The 15,856-nt window shown below is 40.7% G+C and overlaps 1 protein-coding gene across 1 annotated transcript; it reads right to left on the reverse strand.

Annotated features, from left to right (window-relative positions):
- Positions 1–9,285: 9,285 nt before the first annotated feature.
- Positions 9,286–14,081, reverse strand: LOC124272694. Its single transcript, XM_046707880.1, has 4 exons — positions 13,959–14,081; positions 11,903–12,041; positions 10,492–10,706; positions 9,286–10,027 (listed from the first exon to the last, which is right to left on the reverse strand). Exons 1-4 carry the CDS (start codon positions 14,038–14,040, stop codon positions 9,783–9,785), a joined length of 681 nt encoding a protein of 226 aa, XP_046563836.1. The 5' UTR covers positions 14,041–14,081; the 3' UTR covers positions 9,286–9,782.
- Positions 14,082–15,856: the final 1,775 nt, after the last annotated feature.

A 15,856-nucleotide genomic window follows, 5' to 3' on the forward strand; every position in this document is an offset into this window, starting at 1 on the left:
CATTTATTGATGCAGGTTTGACACATTACTGGTTTATTCCTGAAATTCTTCAAAGGCATTTAGAAGTTGGTGTAGTAATACAAAGACAAATCTCACGGATAACAACTTCTTTATTTGCTTACCACGACGTTCCTGGGCAAGTTCTTCAGGTGAACCTTCAGAAGGGCAAGAACTAGCCACAGTTCAGAGTGTACCCATCACTGAGGAAGGGCGGTCTGATCGGAAGATGTTCCCCGAGACCAGCTGCCTGCAGCCTGGTAGTACTGTACTGAAGTCGGACTCCCACTTTCCATTGTCAGTCCTTCGGCATGTGGCAATGGATTGCGCCTTGGCAGAGGATTCGGGCATCACGATCATTGGTCTTCCTCGGTCTTCCAGATCACGGTCAGGCTTGCTGACTTGGTTGACACATGTCATCGTATCCCATTTGTGTAGGTCGATGCTCATGATGCTGATCACTGGGTTGTCTGGTCCAGACTCGATTATTTACAGACCACTGCCATATAGCTGGAATATTGCTGAGTGTGGCGTTAAACAACAAAACCAACCAACCACTTCACTGACGGCCTCACCGCTGAACACCGTGTGAGTAATGGTCAACCAAGCACAGACATCCCTGAGTCATGCGCCTTGTATTTTTTTAAAGTTAATCTTTAGTTCTGTCGTTTATAAAATCAGTTCAGAAAACTGCTTACTGCAATTATGAAATATACACCTGCCTTCCCCGCACGTAAATATGCGATCCATAACTTTTGATATATTGTGTGAAGCCCGTGCATTCCAGTATGCCAGGGTTTGAAAGTCTGTTTGGACATGTTTTTAAAAACTGGCTTCGGATTCAAGTGGTGCTTAATTTATGCTCATCTGTATGTACCGACTGCTGCCACTGTCCGACTGATACATCTGTATGTACCGACTGCTGCCACTGTCCGACTGATACATCTGTATGTACCGACTGCTGCCACTGTCCGACTGATACATCTGTATGCACTGACTGCTGCCACTGTCCGACTGATACATCTGTATGTACTGACTGCTGCCACTGTCCGACTGATACATCTGTATGTACTGACTGCTGCCACTGTCCGACTGATACATCTGTATGTACTGACTGCTGTCCGACTGATACATCTGTATGCACTGACTGCCGCCATCTGTCCTGCTGCCACTGTCCGACTGATACATCTGTATGTACTGACTGCTGCCACTGTCCGACTGATACATCTGTATGTACTGACTGCTGCCACTGTCCGACTGATACATCTGCCACTGTCCGACTGATACATCTGTATGTACTGACTGCTGCCACTGTCCGACTGATACATCTGTATGTACTGACTGCTGCCACTGTCCGACTGATACATCTGTATGTACTGACTGCTGCCACTGTCCGACTGATACATCTGTATGTACTGACTGCTGCCACTGTCCGACTGATACATCTGTATGTACTGACTGCTGCCACTGTCCGACTGATACATCTGTATGTACTGACTGCTGCCACTGTACTCGACTGCTGCCACTGTGCATCTGTATGTACTGACTGCTGCCACTGTCCGACTGATACATCTGTATGTACTGACTGCTGCCACTATCCGACTGATACATCTGTATGTACTGACTGCTGCCACTGTCCGACTGATACATCGCTGTTCTTTCTGTGTAAAATACACTAATGCACATGTCCATGGGCGATAATAATATTTAGGCGGTGGTTGATTGAGGGAAATTAGAGACAAAATTTAAGAATGGACTTCACTTTGTGTGTGTTCTTCGGAGTATGAGTGAGTGAGCGAGTTTGATTTACGCCGCATTCAGCAATATTCCAGCAATATGGCGGCGGTCTGTAATAATCGAGTCTGGACCAGACAATCCGGTGATCAACAGCATGAACATCGATTTGCGCAATTGGGATACGATGACATGTGTCAAACCTGACCACCCGATCCCGTTAGTCGCCTCTTACCACAAGCATGGGTTATTGAAGATCAATTCTAAGAGATGTATTTAACAATTTCATGTTGTAAGTGTGACTTAGCGTTAACGAGGACAGCCATAAAACAACTAAAACATTATGATGGTTCATACTAGAATGAACTCACACAAAGTGAATGTCAGTTCTCAACTGTTTCACAACATCCTTATAACGCCATCTGTGATACACTGACACGTTCAGTTTAGCGCGTTATGTTTCTACCACCAATAAATATCAGAATAAACTCACAATACCTAAGGCCACAGAACATCGCCCTGTCCCAACCAACAGTGTTGCTAAATCTGGTTATTAGTAGTAATAACGTGATGTAACATATATCGCTAGTATAAGAAAAGCAAGATTTTATGGATGTCAACTTCTTTATTTTTGAAGATAAATAGTTTGGTTTGTTCAATTTCCGGGATTCATTGGAATTCAACATAGGCAAATTTAGTTTAAAACCGACGGCGTTAGCCGGAGGTTTTAAACGCTAAAATTTGCCTACTGTCCGACTGATACAGTGCCAGGAGGTTTTAAACGCTAAAATTTGCCTATGTTGAATTCCAATGAATCCCGGAAATTGAACAAACCAAACTATTTATCGATATTGTAAACCAATTTGTAGTGAGAAGCTTGTTTCCAAGGAGCTCTTTGAATGTAGCGCGATCGTGTGTCGCAATGCGGTTAGCCTCTCGTGGTCAGGTTCGCTGTCGCCCCAGATACGAGAAACGACAAAAGAAGGGTTACGCTATTACCTAATGGGGTTGATAGGTTACGTCATGTTCGAAATAAATAACTGTCATATAAAGTACACAAAACAAAATGTATTCAGTCATTTTAAAAATTAAACTTGATGAGTAACATTACAATCTCAGTTACTGCAATACCACTGGAATTGCAATGACAATGAAAGAATTCCATTTTATGCTACCTTCTTCACCTCATGTAATCTTACGTAGACTGGTCCAATCAAGGATGACCACAAGGATTTGATCGTATTAGGCCTACTGTCGATTAACGAAGCTGACAATTATGGTAGAATTGTGTATGCCCTGAAACATTCCAATCACGGGTAAGACTTCCGCCCGTATCCCCTAAATTTTAACGATGAGAAAAAGTTTCTTTGAGTGGTATTTTTAGAAGTTGGATATATCCTTCAGTATGTTCAGATATAATTATAGAACCATGTTTAAACTCATCCTTATCAGATGAGGAATTATACTCAGATGATATTATCTGGCTTGAAGGAAATTTAAGGGGACACGGGCGGAAGTCTTTCCTACAATTGAAGAACTTTGCAAGTGTGAAAAGTGGCAACGGCATGAGAATCGACGCGATGGCGATCAGACCCTGCAAAATGGCCGAGTACGACCTCTTCTGTACACTGCTGGATTCAGTGCAGTATGATTATAAACTTTCAACTCGATTCCGGCAAGGGATAGCAGAATGACGGTTGTTGCGCGAAGGCAGTGATTTGTGTATGTGTGTGGCAACTTGGCATTCTTGGAGATGTTTTTCATCATTTGTGACAGTGAATTTTTGCCTGCGCATCGTGACTGAAATGAGATGTACCCAACCGAATCGCGGATATCGACGACAGATTTCGGATGTTGAAAGAACGATTCATTATTGGGATTCATGTGGGATTTGTACAATTTGAAGGATGAAACCGGACACAAAAGGTAAGATTTCAACATTTTTAATTGTTATGATATGCTTGGGCTTGTGTCAGTGGGATTTCCTAGACTGCATTAGTATCTTTTCATTATTACCGATTAGTATTTTTGTTGTTGCTATTTTAGTATATCATGATATTATCATTCAGTTTTAGAACAGATGTAAATCTTGTTGAAAGCTGTTTTGAGAAATTATAACTATATTTGCTTTTATGCCTTTGATAATTCTGCTTAGAAGCCGTGTGACAGTCTAGCGAAAGGGAGGTAACTAACATGTAACTTCCTTTTGGTTTGTTTACAAAATGTTAAACGATGGACACCTCTGAAGAAAATTGTGTTTCTCTCAGTTGCTTTCGATAATGACCCATCAATTATTTCCCTCAGGCCATTCTCATCAACCTTAGCAAAGCGGGACTGTTGAGGGACGCTCGGTGTACAAGATGGAGCCGGGTCAGCGTTAGCGCTGGAATTTCGAAGTGGAAATGTCGGAGTGCTGACATTGGTGTATTTTGGAAGATCATTATCTAGAAACAAGTATCATTAACTTATTCTTTGGCTGAATAATAATCTTTAAACTTGGAATATTGTACCAAATTATATACTCAGATGCTTGAAATTTGCGGAGCAGTTCATTTGTGAATAAACATCATTGAAGGATATTATTTTATGGCTTTTCAATCACTTTACTATTATCTTATCACATATGATTATGTGTCATGTGATTGTATACACCATCATCTTTGAATAATTCTTCCAAGAATTTGTCGTCTTCAAAGATTGTATCAAAATCCCAGAGAAAGAATTTGAGGTGGTAATGTTCCTCAATTATGCAAATTCATGCAGCGAAAATAGTACGGTATTAGTGCCAACGTATTAATGTGCGATTATTAGGCCATCATTTTTCAGGTATGTCGAACAATATTCGACAAGGGTAATTAACCAATCAGATTGCGGAAAGCACTCACTATTGGTTTTACAATATGTGAATAACACTGTATTGTGTTATTCACAAATAAAGAAGTTGACATCCATAAATATTGCTTTTCCTATGCATTTCACTTCTAAATGCCCTCAAAGATTTCATCGCCAGCGTGTTTGTCACAGTTTGATGTGTTTACATGGCACAGCACAGGTACATCCTGAGACGGGTGTCGTCATTGGAATCTGAGTACGCTACTAAACATGTTGACTTATAGGAAGAGTTGCATTTCTATGTCGATTAGAGTTTCAGGACCAGTTCTCAAACAATTAAAGCACACTGTTTCTGGGCTAGACTCCTACCCGGCAAACAACAAAAGCTGTCAAGAATTTTATACCAAATGTTACATAATGAAATCTGTATAAACAAAAGGAATCAAACATGGATAAAATCTGTGAAAGCCCTTTTTTTAAAACTGGCTATAGCTTTTACTGGCTAAGTCAACAAGCTGTCTTTCCCAATGAAATTAAATTATTATCTCCTTAACGTCACATAATATAGCAACTCAAACATGGCGCCCAGAGATTTTGAAGTCTTCTAAAGGCTCCACTTTTCGCGTATTCAAAACTGAACTTGTCCTTGGTAAATATAAATCATCAAATTCGTCGTCGGTAAATATTTCACATATATCCTTTTCTCCTTGGCTATTAAATTTCTCTTGTTTAGAACTTCCTGCCATAGAAGTAGGTTGGTGGCACAAAATTCCACCCAAAGAAAGAACCTCTGCGTAACCTTAGACTAATGCTTAGTCTCTGAATATATAAAATTTTGATAGTAACAAACAAGCCCATTTAAATTGAAAAGGAGCCCTAGGGAGACCAGAGATTCAGCACCTGAGGAAATCTAGACTTGCTTTATTTAGGGCCTTAGCACTGCAGAGAGGGCTTGGCAGTAGGGAAAATAATGTGGTTCAGGGACTGAGACAGACTAGCATAACCTCTGTGACACGCGTGATGTTGGCAGTGAGTTTCATTACATTATTCTCTGCCGTTTCTTCAAACATCATCGGAAAACTTACATCCCAAACCATAATGTTTAAAAGCCCAATGTGTTCAAATTTAACGAATTGTTTAACTGTAAACGAATTATTGTTTTAAAGACACTATGTGTATTATGTAATGCCATCATGAACACTGTACAGTCTTCCATGTAAACCATTCAGCAATCATATGTACTCTTGACTGTATATTTGTACCTCTTATGCCGAGTGTCCCGCCCTGAGCGTAATATACGTTCTGTTTTCCTTCTGTTCTCCTGAAAGAAATCGAAGATTTCAAAGAGCAAAATCAAAGATTTCAAAGAACGCAGGAAGTTTCTTGTTCAAGAGGTTTTTTTAATCAATGTTACAAAATTCAAGGCATCAATAAAATGTCAGAACGTTTCCTGTAGGCATATCCAAATTTCACGCATCAGTGACAAAACTGACATGCGCGTGTTGTTATGGGTGATGATACATATCTGATAATATATTGCATACTTTTGTATATTGATGAACCTACATGGTACAATTAGATTCAGCTTAAGGTGAGGGACAATCACAGGAGCGAAACAAACTGTCATATAACTGAATGGAACGTAAGTTTGGGATTTGATTGATTAAGGCAAGCTGCCTTTGTAAGTGAATTCTAAGTGGCCAGCCTATACACAAAGCATTTAAAACTAAAAAAATCAAGGGGATTAAGCGGAGTAGAACTGGGGGATTATAGCTCATATAGCTAGCTCAAATAACTGAGATCCAGTGAACCATGTTTAGGCTAGGTGAGGGTAAACCGCTGAGGGTAAACCATTTGAACTGAAGCTCAGTGTTACTCTGGTCTGGTTCAGAAGTAGATTGTAGTTTTGACTTCTGTCAGTTTTCTTCCCATGGTATGGATGTGAGGAAGTTATATACAACACTTATACCCACGTCGGTCCTGTTGGAATGTGTTAAATACGGAAAAGTCCTAACTGTGAAATCATGATGTTCTTACAGACTTCGAAAGCCCTGGAAAAGAGGTGATTGCCAAATTGCTTTGCCAATACCTATTGTGAATGCCCTCTTCATGTACTACACTGATAAATCAATGTTTTGTACCTCCCACTATTTGGATATTATTAAAATCATGCATATTTAATTGTTCTCATTTAGACAGATTGTTGTGTAGTCCATTTAGTTGTGCGAGAGAAGTTGTAATATACCCCTGTATTACACCTTCACTCGTAACAATGTCACTTGCTCGTACTGTGGGCAGAGTTTGGGCGCCTTGGTTTATGTGCAAAGCATATGTAACGGAGTCTCTTTGTACATTGAAAAACGACAAAACAACCACGACGTTTCAGTTGCTGGACCAGTTTAAAGGTATGACACATAACAGGAACTTCAAGATGGCTGGGGAAAATCTTAAGAATCGCGAAGGGGCTATAATACGTGTATTTATTTCTAAAACTGATTTATCGAGCGACACAGTTTCTTATGAAACGTAAATACTAACAAATGAAGCTGATCAATCCTACAAAGTTTAGACTTTGAAGAAAAGAATAACAAACGTTCCCTCAAGCGTTTTCTCACTTCTTGAAAAACCGCCTCAATATTTATCAAGCACTCGTCACCCGCATTTCAATGAGGAAACATGTTGTAAGAAGTGTTGATCAACATATTAGACTATATATGTTACATTTTGTTTTACGTGGTGTTTATTAGTTTACCCTTTCACCTTTGTATTTTAGAATTTGCTTCTAAATTTTCTCAAAATGCATTAACTTTGCACTATAGACACCATATCTTAGACACCAAAACGTGCCCATGCCTGCTCCAAACAATGGTGACACCTGACTTGGTCTAACTGGTTCTAATCCAAAATAATATGGCTTCTCGGCAGAGATGATGACTAAATCACTTAAACTATGTGTGGTCAAGAACATTCAAACTGTTCCCTCAAAAAGGCATGTACAAACCCACAATCATTCGTCACACCGAGTCCATTATCCACAACATGGCTACCAGTTGACCCCAGCACTGACAAGATCATTGTTTTGTATTGTGATTGTCATATTGTCATGTGATTGTCATGTGATTGTCATGTGATAGTTCATATAGAGCATTTCACCCAGGCTATGTGATTATGTCGTTAACGTCATGGTTCCTTGGCTCTGACCAAGCAATCCAAAGGAACTTGTAGCAGTAACACGAACACTGACCAAACAATACTTGTGTGTACAAAGGTATGACGAATGAGCAGGCAAAATAGTTTATTTCATTCTCCAAATTTCAACCGCATTACATAAAGAATTTGTCGTATTGTACAAAGGAACAAACTGTAAATACATGTTCACAGTTACAAGTGTTGCTTCAAAACGAATCAACGGCTTTTACGTCTTATTCTTAATAACATATTGAAAACCTAGAAATAATTAAGATGAGCCAAAAAATAATAAATGTTTCAATCGTTTTTAATAAATAGCTACAAACAGCATGTGCCATGGATGGCACGGTTAAGGCGCTGCGATTTGACGTTAAAACTTGTATCATCATCATCATCATCATCATCATCATCATCGTCATCATCATCAAAATGTTTGTTACGTTTGTAGGCCATGGGCCCATATTGATATAAATATTCCAAACAGATATGAAGGCGTGAACGAAACAAGGAAACAATTTCTCAAAATGCATAGCATTTACCTGTCTACCTGCATATCTTACACCCCCAGTAAAATATACAGTGGAAGCCCTCTAGACCGGCATTCGTTGGGACCAAATTCAAGTGCCGATATTGAGAGCATGCTGGATTGGAGGGCTGCCGGTTTAGAGGGCTTCAACTGTATATAATGTATAGCTCGACTAGAATCTTTAGAACTTAAACACATATTTTCTAACTTTCTATTTTTACTCTCATTTCGTATGTATAATAGATAAAACTAATTTGGTAATGTCTTCAATTTCATTTAAGGATATTGCTGAAAGATACCAATCAACTTGCATATTCTCAGGCAAACATCTACCCGGAAGTTCTTTATAAGCCGGACATGTCAACATAAACTGATATTCACCTTCTATCTGTGAAACCTGATGATTGTGATTCCGAACACTCTTTGTAAAGTAGCGATGCGCTTTCATTGATCGGCACATGCATAAAAGAACAATGCCATATTCATATTGCATTTATTGCATTGAAGAAGTTGTCAGTCAATAAACTTGCTCTTCTTCGTCATTCAAGCTTCTAAAATTCACTGGACCCGTGAAGATCCGGGTTAGAATTGATCTTCAGTAACCTATGCTTGTGGTAAGAGTCGACAAACGGGATCGGGTGGTCGGGCTCGCTGACTTGGTTGACACATGTCATCGTATCCCAACTGCGTAGATAGATGCTCATGCTGTTGATCACCGGATTGTCTGGGCCAGACTCGATTATTTACATACCCCCGCCATATAGCTGGAATATTGTTGAGCGTGGTGTAAAACTTAACTCACTCTCACACTAAATGTCACTGAAAGATACCATAGGGGATAGTAGCAAATCTGATATTTAGTTTAAACATATTTTATTCACAATGTGAAAAGGATCGGGGACAAGTTCTTTCAACTTATTAAACCCCTCTCCGAAGATATTTACAATAACTGATATTTTGCTGGGATGTTTCGAATTTTAGCATTTAATAATACAGGTCATGTTTACAATCATTTACAAGACAGGTTTGTGGATAACTGACTGAGAACAAGGTCACAGTAACATGGTTATCGTGAGGACAAGGTCATATAAAATACATACAATATGTCCTTACGGTAAACTAAGTGCAATGGTGGAGTGGTCACATTTGTTTGATGCACATCGTCCTATCCCAAATGCTCATCAATGCTCGACCAATGTATTTCCTGGTCCAGATTATTTATTTCATTTTTTAATAAAACCCGCCATATGGCTGGATATCATGAGAGGCTTTAAACGATCCAATCACCAAACACGTTACCGGAATGAGGGATTAGGGAGTACGAATATGTTATAACAATCAGTTTGTAGGTTAAATGTCGATTAACAGTCTTTGATAAACATTTGTGCTTGATTACTCCAGAGAACTTTATGTCCTACCACCAGATGTTCTTCGATGCCCTGTCCTGGCACACCACAGTCGTCGTGAAGGAACCAGTGCTGTGCACGATGTTGCCGGGCACATTTTAGTCACTTATCCAGATCTGTTGTCCTTCCGTTGCCCTCGTGGCACTGGGCGTAGAGGTAGACGTGTACAGAAGACACTGATGTAGCGCCCTCTGGTGACTGAAGTAGACGCAGTGGTCGAGAGTCTGGCACGACACGGCGCACTCGATATTGGTGTTTGACGTCACTGTTGCTGCCGCTTGCTGATCAAACATGCTGTCCTTCAGGTAGAGACTGTATGTGGTGTAGAGGAAGCTATGGTCACCTGTAAACATAGTACAGTGAGATAAAGCGGGCGTCGCCTTGTATTAGTACCATACAGGCTCAGAGTGGCCGGCACGTCGGACCTCTATGGAATTCAAAACCAGATATATTCTGTCCTGTAAAGTAGGCTCATTGGTGCAAGGTTGTGATTTACTGTTCAGAGTTGCGTGCAACCCGTAAGGATCCGGGTTAGGATGGAATCTCACCACCCCATGCTTGTCATAAGACGCGACTAACGGGATCGGGTGGTCAGGCTCGCTGACTTCGTGGCGCAATTGCGGAGATCGATGCTCATGATGTCAGTCACTGGATTGTCCGACGTGCCGGCCACTCTGAGCCTGTATGGTACCACACGTATGATAATGAGTAGCAAGCCAGATACACCAAAACGTCCTGACTGCATTTTAGTATCATTGTAATAAAGCATGATATTTTTTTGTGACCCATATTGGACAAATACAGTACCTGTACTGCACAGGAGGTGATAGACATTATCACACTCCCTCGAATCCCACTGATTGTCCCGCCGTCGCCACACCGCGCATTTCTGTGTGGCCAGATTGTCTGGCTCATCATCCGCCGTCACATCCCATCGGTGAGCAGTCACAGATTCGCCGTTGACCCAGCTAAACTGCTTGCCGTTCCCCGTGTACACCATACCTAGCCACGCTTCCACTGACCTGTTGGCGAGAGAAGAGATATGCCTTAAGGCTGAAGCTACCTCCATTGAACTGTTGTACAGAGGATATCAGTCTTAAGTTTGAAACTAAACTGACGAGCAAAAGAAAGTACACAGGTGTAATTGTTGTTGCAATCCCAAATATGCGTTCTAACTAATAAATTTATTGAAAAACACTGATTGGGTAGAACGCAACCATCATGTTTCATTTGCCAAAATGCAACCAAAAACATTTGTACGTGTTTTGCACGAATTTTTGCAAAATTGTGATTATTGTCCCATGCACCAGCACTTTTCTGACAGAGGGTATAAAACCTGTTTGTCGTGAAGACTGAACAATTACTTGACAGAAATCTCACGAGGAAATGCCAAGGTTGACGTCGGCGCAACGAGAACGGGCCAAAGGAATGACACAAATGGGTGCTGTCAACAGCGATATTGCAAGGACATTGGGTTGCACAAGACAAACCATAATTCGGCTGTTTAACCGTTTCAGTACGACAGGCCAGACATGTGATCGACCCAGAAGTGGACGTTCCAGAGTCACAACACCCCAAGAGGATCGCTGTCTGCGGGTTATTCACCTACGCAAGTGGATGTTGACGGTGACGTCATCAGCAGCAACATCATTGGGTCATCGCGTAAGCCGATTCACAGTGACAAGACGACTTCGTCCTGCAGGCATGTATGGGCCTACCGACCGCTACGTGGAATTGCCTTGACCTTCCAGCATCGTAGGAACCGTCTGCAGTGGTCATCACTACATCGCTGTTTATTGTTACAATGTCATTTTGCTGATAAAACACGTGTATTGCAGTGTGCTTCAACATACATTTTCCATTTCATCAAAAGGTTTTGTTATTTTTATCTTATTGGAAGAAACACAACCTGTGTACTTTCTTTTGCACATCAGTTTACTTGAAGCCACGCCTCCACTGAGCTGTTGGACAGAGAAAGACCAGTTTCAAGATTAAAACCACCTGAAGCCATGCCCCCATTGGATAAAAGCGAGGACGTCGGCCTCAGCATGCAAACTCCTCAAGCCAATTCCACACTGACATGTTCGACAGAAGACATCGGCCTCGACAAGGAACCTACATGCAGGCACAAACCTAGTTAGCGTTCCGACAGGAGATATTAACCCCAACAAAAGGTTTCGATTCTCTGCATATGATTTTCAAATATAATGCTGTGTACCCAAGTGGCTCCAGATATGAGTTCATAGCCTCTATGTCCTCGACTGTGTCAGCAATGGCCACCACCATCCCATACTCCTTACACTGTTCCTGGGCCTGCTTGAAGTTCACCTCTCGGGGCTTGTATACGTAGGTCCTCCCTGGGAACGAAAAACCACAGCTGATTAATAGTCTACAGCTTATCAAAAACAGCTGATCAATACTGCACAAGTAACTACACATTATATAATACAATAATATCCGTCGTATAAGAGATCTGTGGTGTACAGGAGAATGATACTATCGTGTATTCATAAATGATATCATGTGCAAAGTGATTATAAAAGAGATTCTACCTTGATACTTAATAGCTCCAGTGTTCATGACAGAGTGATATTCAATAGTCCCAGTGTTCATAACAGAGTGATATTCAATAGTCCCAGTGTTCATAACAGAATGATATTCAATAGTCCCAGTGTTCATAACAGAGCGATATTCAATAGTCCCAGTGTTCATAACAGAGTGATATTCAATAGTCCCAGTGTTCATAACAGAGCGATATTCAATAGTCCCAGTGTTCATAACAGAATGATATTCAATAGTCCCAGTGTTCATAACAGAGTGATATTCAATAGTCCCAGTGTTCATAACAGAATGATATTCAATAGTCCCAGTGTTCATAACAGAATGATATTCAATAGTCCCAGTGTTCATAACAGAGTGATATTCAATAGTCCCAGTGTTCATAACAGAATGATATTCAATAGTCCCAGTGTTTATAACAGAGTGATATTCAATAGTCCCAGTGTTCATAACAGAGTGATATTCAATAGTCCCAGTGTTCATAACAGAGTGATATTCAATAGTCCCAGTGTTCATAACAGATATTCAGTGAGTGTTCATAACAGAGTGATATTCAGTAGCCCCAGTGTTCATCATGAACAGAGTGATATTCAATAGTCCCAGTGTTTATAACAGAGTGATATTCAATAGTCCCAGTGTTCATAACATAACAGAATGATATTCAATAGTCCCAGTGTTCATAACAGAGTGATATTCAATAGTCCCAGTGTTCATAACAGAGTGATATTCAATAGTCCCAGTGTTCATAACAGAATGATATTCAATAGTCCCAGTGTTCATAACAGAGTGATATTCAGTAGCCCCAGTGTTCATAACAGAATGATATTCAATAGTCCCAGTGTTCATAACAGAATGATATTCAATAGTCCCAGTGTTCATAACAGAGTGATATTCAATAGTCCCAGTGTTCATAACAGAATGATATTCAATAGTCCCAGTGTTCATAACAGAGTGATATTCAATAGTCCCAGTGTTCATAACAGAATGATATTCAATAGTCCCAGTGTTCATAACAGAGTGATATTCAATAGTCCCAGTGTTCAGTGATATTCAATAGTCCCAGTGTTCATAACAGAATGATATTCAATAGTCCCAGTGTTCATAACAGAGTGATATTCAATAGTCCCAGTGTACACGTAGTACAGATGAGGCGACGTTTTGATATATTGTCTCACATCTTTGTCATGATAATTATCTATGCGAGAACTCTTCCAGGGAGTAATGCCTGTGTTTTCATGTTTTGTCTGCCCAGTAACTCCGTCCCAACGTTCACTGCTAACCACACACGAAGCAGCCACAAGGTGCAGTAAAAACTATTATTACTCTATGAACACTACCCATTCGTGTTTATATGCATGTCCCAACGTTCACTGCTAACCACACACGAAGCAGCCACAAGGTGCAGTAAACACTACTATTACTCTATAATATAATCTCGCCCTATAATAACGACAATAACCAGAACATTTCTAACGAATCATCTTAATTGTGATTTTATATAATTATCTTAATATTCGAGGAATGATATAAACTGTCAGACAAAAGAAAGTACACAACCTCGTCTGATGTTGCCGAAACAAGTGAAAAGTGGTTATTCGATGGTGATGTGAAAAGAGTTGAAAAGTCAGGGATGTATAATCTAATTCTGAAAAAGCAGCGAAAGAACACAGTAACAAAAGTATCTCGTGACATTTACGAGTCCGTATTCGTCTTACCTGCAGAACATTGCAATACTCCAAAAGTTATCAACCAGACGCTGCTGAAGAGAAGAGCGACAGGTGCATGCATTCGCGTCATCGTCGGCGTCCTCAACTACACGACTCTAGCGGCACGACAACGTGGACAATCGATGTCTCATTATGTGGCTGGCAGTAGGATGGGCCTGTAACCCGTGAAGATCCGGGTTGGAATTGCTCTTCACCTACCCATGCTTGTCGTCAGAGGCGACTAACGGGATCGGTGGTCAGGCCTACTGACTTGGATGAAACAATGTCACCGTATCCCATCAGCAAATCTACATTAGTTTGAACGTTCAGGTCAACTGTTGTACTGGTTTTCTTAATAGCGTTCTTTGTAAATGAAACTACAATTATGAATGAAATTAGGCATCAAATATAAATTAACATCGAAATCCTCTCAATATTCACAAAGTAGCTGTTTTGATGTAGTCGACTGTAAGATTCTAACCAAGCCATGAGCTTTCAAAACTAAAATTAACACTACAACACGGCTTCGTGGGGATGAACATGACAAACCCATTAGAAACTCCATATTCCATAACTGATTGCGATATGACATAGCGAGGTCTGACGTAAATACCTGTCCTGACAATGTGATCGTATACAACAGACCATTGTGCATGCATCAGTCATTAAGACTGGTGTGTCGACTGTCTTCGTTTGTGTTTCCCGTTGTCTTTTGTGTCACTAGTCACGAAAACCTCCTTCATGTTGCCACAGGTCTTCAAGATCAGTTAGCATGCACACGGTAGAATCAATTCCTGCAGTCCCATGTGTATCTACAATTGCTTTGTAAACAGAGTAGTTTGACAAAGTAAATGAGTTATCGAGGCTTCTGGAGATGTGATATGTGCCCATTATTACAGTGATTAATATCAGTATTTACATGCAATAGCTTTCAGTCATGGAGTCAGATTGATCCAGTTCTCATTGCGGACCCGTCTAGGATGACCATGTGGTTTCTATTGACTGATATCGATAAAATAATGCTAGTTTGTTGTTGTGACAGCTCCGCGTTCCTTCTTTCGACTATTCCTAGTATTCACCGTCTTTCTTTGTAGTTGCTTCTATTTGGGCGACTCTCACAAACCGTGGGAATGCACTGAATGACGAGGACGGGAGGACCGCGAGGACATTCGGGCCGTGTCCTCAACTTAACCTCTAATAAGTATCGCACGCCTGTGTCAAGGTACCTGTATGCCTTGTCTCAACAGGACATTGATCACAGAACATGATGAACATAAATAAAGTTATATGTCTCTGTTCAGATGTAAAATTATCAAATATACTCATGCCAATAATGGTTGTCACCCCCTTCAATTGTTTTGATTGAAGAGGGAGTGTGGGGTGGGGGTGTCAGGTGTGTGTGGGGTTGGGATGGGGAGGGGGGTGACAATCAGTATTGGCATGAGTATATGAAACCAAATGTCCTTAGTCCAGTTTTACACAGAGAGCAATGTGCGGAATACTGCACTTCCTTGTTGATAACTGCTATACAAAAATTTCGGGGTAATTTCTTTAGTCAGACGGAAATAGTGTGCTCCAATTCTTGCTGCACTGTACTTGGTACTTGGCATTATAATTTCTGAATTTCTGGTCGGCTCAGTGAATTTCTTGCTATAGACTGTTTCATCTAATGTGGTACCTCGCTAGTACCTGGTGTCATCTTAGCTCTATGCTTATATCCTTGGTCCACCAGGCTACGGCCGCCACGACTGTTTGGTACAAACTCAACGTTCACAAGTACATTTGCCATTTTGCAGTGATTGCATTTGGAGTCCCCAAGAAATTTATAGTGAGTGAGTGAGTTTAGTTTTACGCCGCTTTTAGCAATATTCCAGCATTGTCACGGCGGGGGACACCAGAAATGGTCT

This window comes from Haliotis rubra, unplaced genomic scaffold (genome assembly GCF_003918875.1).
Source record: "Haliotis rubra isolate DU_JTF1 unplaced genomic scaffold, ASM391887v1 Scf172, whole genome shotgun sequence".
NCBI lineage: Eukaryota > Metazoa > Mollusca > Gastropoda > Lepetellida > Haliotidae > Haliotis > Haliotis rubra.

Bases quoted from the DNA above. Each gene is read 5' to 3' on its own strand.
- LOC124272694 (XM_046707880.1), bottom strand. From the start codon at position 14,040: ATGACGCGAATGCATGCACCTGTCGCTCTTCTCTTCAGCAGCGTCTGG. The intron at 10,707-11,902 runs GTACACAGCATT...TCTCGCCAACAG, and splicing joins TCATATCTGGAGCCACTTGG to GTCAGTGGAAGCGTGGCTAG. The intron at 10,028-10,491 runs GTACTGTATTTG...CTATGTTTACAG, and splicing joins TCACCTCCTGTGCAGTACAG to GTGACCATAGCTTCCTCTAC.